The sequence below is a fragment of the Candoia aspera genome, chromosome 5 (assembly GCF_035149785.1).
Source record: "Candoia aspera isolate rCanAsp1 chromosome 5, rCanAsp1.hap2, whole genome shotgun sequence".
In the NCBI taxonomy this organism is placed as follows: Eukaryota; Metazoa; Chordata; class Lepidosauria; order Squamata; family Boidae; genus Candoia; species Candoia aspera.
The window spans coordinates 9,753,607-9,759,606 of record NC_086157.1 but is presented as its reverse complement, the minus strand read 5'-3'; the positions used below and the strand labels follow the sequence as shown (position 1 = coordinate 9,759,606).

Genomic DNA, 6,000 nt, shown 5'->3' with positions numbered 1-6,000 from the left:
GTATATGACATTTAAACCTAACTTTACTTTATACCACCACTGCCCTCTGAAGTACTTGTCAGAGCTATTGGAAAAACATTCTGGGCACTGAAAAAAGTTTTTCCCAAAAACTCTATCAGATAACTTGGATGAAATTGTGTAAGTTTTTAACCTTCTCTAGACGATCTGGCTGGCCCTTAGAAACAGAAGGCTGAATTTCAGAGACTTGGATATAATCCAGCAAAGCAGTTACTTTGCTTCATGTTTATTAAAACAAGTGTCCTTGATCTGAATCCAGATATGGACATTTGATTATGGATCTTCTTTTGAGCAAGCACATCTTCATTTACTTAAGACTTTTAGAAACAGGGCCAGCCAGATAGTTAGTGAAAGGGTAGGAAGAAACCCAACAATATTCATTTGGGATATAAAACCTTAGGCTCTCAGAAAAGCAGAATATCTCAGCTTATTGGTTCATTAACCTTTTCTTCCCCCTTACATGAATAAAGTATTAGTCAGAACCAGCTTAGAATTTCTAATTCTAGAATCTGTCTTTTCGAAGAACTTGTTTTAAAAAGCTGGCATGGATCCTAAGGGTTAAATTAAGAATTGATCAGAAAAGGATCCTCTCTAGAGACCTGTGGCAACATTTTCCAACATGTGGGAAGTGATCAGGAGGGATTCCTGATCCTCTAGAGAACAGTATCAAAAGTGCAATTGATTTTTGGAATCCTTTTTATGGCTGTCTCTTGTCTGTTAATTTTTTTTAGTTTTCACCACAGCAACAGGATTTGCCCTTAGCCCATCCAAATGACTGATGTTTATTGGTACCTCTGGTTCCATGATTTATAATTTCAGTGGTTTTAATCCTACCTTGGATGTTTTATGTTAAAGGATGGTTTTGCTCTTAATTATTATAATTAGTGTAATTTGTTGAGAGTCTCACAATTGCAGTGGTATAAATATGACAGATTAGATAAGCCGGTCAATAGACAGACAGAAGATTGTCCAAATATTTGGAATCTCCATGCATGGCATAGTAACAAGACTTAAGAGCAAGGATTCATAATATTAGGCCAATACTGTTAGGTAATGTTATAGAAAAACTTACATGTAATACTTACATTTAATTGATTTGCATATGCAGTTTTCTCTAACTAGTTTGCAATATTTTAGGAAATGTCCAAAATGACAAGAATGCTCATCTAAGAAGCTCCATGCGTGAGGCTTGCTTTCATTTAAGAGATAAATTATGAACCACACAGGTATCTGCTCATATACAATTTATTTTAAGGTACTGTTAAAACAACGAATTTAGGGCAACTTGAAATTCACATCTCATATCTAATTGCATCAATTTCCTTACAACCACCTGTCATCATTACAGTGAAAGATCTTCATCTCGACTTTCATTTACACATGCATGCACGCGCACACACACACACACACACACACCAAAGAGCAAGTCAGAATATTATACAATTCCTTAACAGAAAGCTCCGCTGTACAGAGGAAACCGGAAACGTGCATAGCAAACAACGTATGGCCAGCATTCAGACATGTATTTTGATATTCCTGGAAGGACATGTAAATCCCACATTCTGTACTAGCCAAGTAAAAAAAAGCAGAACCCCAAGCGATCGCAGACATTAACTACAGCTTCAACCATTAACTTTTGAGCCTGCTGTTAAGACTGGAATAGGGCATGTCATTCAATCTTTTTCTGGCTTTGCAACCTGTATGGACTCTTCCTTTGCAACACCTATCTCAATGAAGAATCCTGGAAAAGCTCCTTAATCTTCACAGACACACCCCACCTCCTACTTCATCCCTCTCCATTCACTAGAAAGGGGTTTTTTATTTAACACACTGGCTTCTGTTTCCTGTGCAGCAACCTCCTTTTTATCCTTACTAGAAGCAAATGGGAAAAAAATTCATTTTCTAGAGGGCAGCAATAATTCTACCGCGCTGTTCTCCAGCTTCAGTGGTTCAAATATTGGGTAGTTCTCCCTCAAAGAATGATGTACTGATATGGTCCCCGGGGAACAGATGTACTGAGGATCTTCCTCTTTTCTACAAACTAGTTCAGATTGATCCATGTCACAAAGTTGAAGAATCCCCTCGATCTGTGATCATTTCTCTAAAATGACTATGTAATGTTGATATGACTTATGCCAATGTTTCCTATCTGCTGGGTCCTCAACCTATTTTAACAGAACGCAGTTGAGTAAAGAAAAAAAAGATCTATAAAGGTGCAACTCCTTTATTATTTTGAAGACACATTAAATATGTTTTCTGATACCACCTGATAAACCAGAAGCACAATGACTGAAGGACTCAACTTCTTAGCTACTGGTCTATACTATTTTTCTTCTCTGTGGCTATTTGTTTTACGAAGAGTGTGTTTTACAGAATGGAAGAAAAGCGTATTCTGGAGGGACTGTAATATTTTGGTTTCTAAAGGAAGTATTAAAATATTATAGGGATGCAGAACATAAATCTATAACACATGTTCTCAGATACAACCAATATGAGAATTTAATATTGAGAATTATGGTCTTCAACCACCCTTCATTTGGGAATAAAGAGTATTCTGTCTTTCATTGGTCCAAGTAATGAAATCCACACTTTGAACCTGACCCCTACCCCTACCCCAGTTCCAATCTAATTTGGTCCTCTTCAGCCTGATCAGCAAGGCTTGGTTGAAGTTCAGTAGAAGCAGCAAAGAAACGAGTGATCGAATCTGCGGGCCCCAATGTCCTCAGAGAAAAAGGCCGTAGCTAACTGTTGCTGGACCCACTGAACACTGAGTTTTCCCCGGAGCTTGTTCCAAGGAAAGAGGCAAAACACAGGGACAAAGACATGAACTAGACTGAGATGATATGTAACTCCTGTCCCAGTTTGGCTGGAATCCTTATCAAACATACATCACAGAAAGCAAATTCTTCCCACCACTGCAACAGACTGGACGGAGCAGAGCTGTGTGTTCATGAGAAAAGACCAAGTGGAGACCCTCGTTCTGATTACACACACTGGATATAAAAAGCATACAGTTTCACAAAGCACTTGACAGTACAGTTATATTTACTCTCGGCCTAACGCTCCTCACAATGCAAATAATGTTACATTTGCTAGTTAACACACAGTTTCTCCCCCCGCCCCGCCCCCTGGAAGGATTTAGGAGCTGAAGCAAGCAGAAACCTTTCTGGCCATTCAGACGTGCTCCTGAAGCCAGCCAAAGAGTGTTCGGCTTCCCGGACTTCTCTCCCCATCAGCAGACTTCTCCATGGCTTCACAGTATTTCAGGACTGCCTGGAAGAGGTCTCCCACTTTCCAGCCTTTCTCCTGTAATGTCTTGGAAAGCTAGAAGCAAAGGAAAAGACAAGGGGGGAATGAAGGAATCCAATTAATATCTGATAGCTGACCATACCAGTGCCCTAGTATAGGGTAAGCCTTACCCTATGCACACAAAAGCGAATTACTAAAGGAGGCTGCAGAGCATCATCACCCATCTGGACTTCTTGCTTCTGTCTTTCCCTCTCTCAAGAAAGTGAGCATTTCTAAAGAAGCCATTTGTCTTCACTGTCCTTCTCTTAGACCAGTGTTTCTCAACTTTGGCAACTTTAAGATGCGTGGACTTCAACTCCCAGAATTGGGCTGTGCTGGCTGGGGAATTCTGGGAGTTGAAGTCCACGCGTCTTAAAGTTGCCAACGTTGAGTAACACTGTCTTAAACTTAGCAAGTGCAACCACAGCATTACGTAGACATCAGAAAGGTTTCTATTTTTTCACATGTAAAAATAAGGTATTCTCAAAACCAGGTATTTTTCTTCCCAATCATTTCCTTAAACGTGCTTTTCAGAGAGATATTCCCAAGAGTTCTAATGGCCATGGTTGTGCAAGTAGTAGGCAACAGCTTTTTTATTTTGTGCAAAAATCAATTCATTGGTAACCACCCTGAATAAACTGGCATTCAACGGTTGCCCAAATGAGAACTAAAATAGATCCCTTTCCATCGTTCCATGACATAAAGTGCGGTTGTTTTGGTAAATGTACTCTATTGTCATTGGAAACCACTGACTCCAGAGTGGCACATTTAGGAAGCGTAAAGATCCACAACACAGAAATTAAAATTTCCAACTACAAGCCAAGCTTATGTAGTTAAAACACTTTTCTGCTCCAAGGGCCTCAGGAAGCGTTTTCCTTGTCTAGCAGCTTGAATAAAAACACATGTGTATGATGGAGAGGAAAAAGTTGTTAGCTATCTGGGATGAAAACTGGAATTTTGAAACATCTGAAGGTTTCTTTTGACCCAACACATCATGTTTTATTGCTCCTGTGTCCTCCATGAACCTTTCTGAAAAGTAACAAAAATGTTTTGCCTCGGATGTTAACTCTGTGACACTGGCAGGTTTTTGAGAATCCCACTGCATCAAGTTTACTTCTAGTACTAAATGCTAACTCCATGCATGCGTGTCTTAAACTCAGTTCTCAAATAGAGGGCTAACCTACTTCCGGTGCATGTATGAGAACTGAATGCCCTTCTAAACGAAATAGCAGAAGTGTAAATAGAAAAATACATTTTTAAAGAAAAACTGAACATCTGAAGCAAGAAAGCATACTAGTCTTCTCGCTAATCAGCATTGGTTCTATGTTGTGGAACGGTCAGATATACAAGTTCCCATTATTTGTGAGAACTAAGGCTGTGTCACAACACGTTGCACGCAGAAGTCAAGCACTTTCCCTCAATCCTTATTTATAATCTAGAACAACTGGTTTAATTTCATTAAGGCTGCTGATAGATGGTCATGGTCAACTGCCCATGAATGGGCTTTTTCTCTGGACTGTTGTGTCTCAATGACTCGTTCTTATCCCCAGGCCCTGGCTGCCAATGTTTCCATCTTGTCCTAGAAGGACCTTCCAAGTCCTTCCCCAATGAACAAAGCTCATGATCTAGCAACCAGATTGCCATTTTGTCCTGGTAGAGCTCAACACATTTCCTTCAAGCCAAACTCAACTCCTGCTGACATCATGGATACATCCATGTTTGTTTTCTTGGGAATGCAATCAAAGCGTTTGGCATTGCCTTCTACCTGGATGTTTTTTGACCTCCCAGGCTAGCCTGCAGCCAAGATGGTCTCCCATTCGAGTATTAGCTAGCCATGATCTGTTCAGCTTTTGAACCTGAGGCAAGTCTGCCACCTGCTCTAGACCCAGTGCCTTGAAGAGCTTTGAAAAAGCTAAATATTGAGCAGACAAAACTTGTCTCAGTGTCAGGGTACCACCCCGGCAAAAAAACTGTAAGAATTTGAACTTGCCACTCAACTGATAAGCACATACATAGTGCCCAGGCCAAGAAAACAGCCAGAGATGTGATCTGGAGATAGATTTGCCTATGCATTCTGACTAAATTAAAAACAGCAATGGACACATTTATTATTTATTTATTAAAAGATTTATATGGCCACCCATCTTGTAGCACACAACTCTGGGCGACTAACAACAGTGATAAAAACACAAACAATAAAACCAATACAAAAAGAAAAAGACCAGGTGCCCAAAACTATACCCATTCATCTCTTCAGTCCCTGGATTCCAACCTTACTGCCCCAGTGTCTGGGGGAAAAGCCAGCTCTTCGCCAATTTACGGAAGGCTGAGAGGGTGGGAGTCTGCCATATCTTGAGGGGAAGGGTCTTCCACAGCACAGTGTCTGCTATGGAAAAGACATGCTGCCTAGGTTCCACTAGGTAAAGGTAAAGGTTTCCCTTGACGTAAAGTCCAGTCGAATCCGACTCTAGGGGGCGGTGCTCATCTCCGTTTCTAAGCCTTGGAGCCGGCGTTGTCATAGACACTTCCGGGTCATGTGGCCAGCATGACTCACGGAACGCCGTTACCTTCCCGCCGAAGCGGTACCTATTGATCTACTCACATTTGCATGTTTTCGAACTGTTCCACTAGATGGCAACATTTAAGGGAAGGGACCTGGAGTGTGCCCACGCTATCAGATCTAGTGGAATGGGT

The 6,000-nt window shown here is 40.8% G+C and overlaps 1 protein-coding gene across 1 annotated transcript in view; it reads right to left on the bottom strand.

Moving 5' to 3' along the window:
- Positions 1-1,247: 1,247 nt before the first annotated feature.
- AKAP11 (A-kinase anchoring protein 11) overlaps positions 1,248-6,000 on the bottom strand; it is a 44,862-nt gene continuing 40,109 nt past the window's right edge. The window contains exon 12 of the mRNA XM_063304565.1: positions 1,248-3,342. Coding sequence (XP_063160635.1) covers positions 3,193-3,342 — 150 coding nt within the window. The 3' untranslated portion in view covers positions 1,248-3,192. The remainder of the gene's footprint in view (positions 3,343-6,000) is intronic.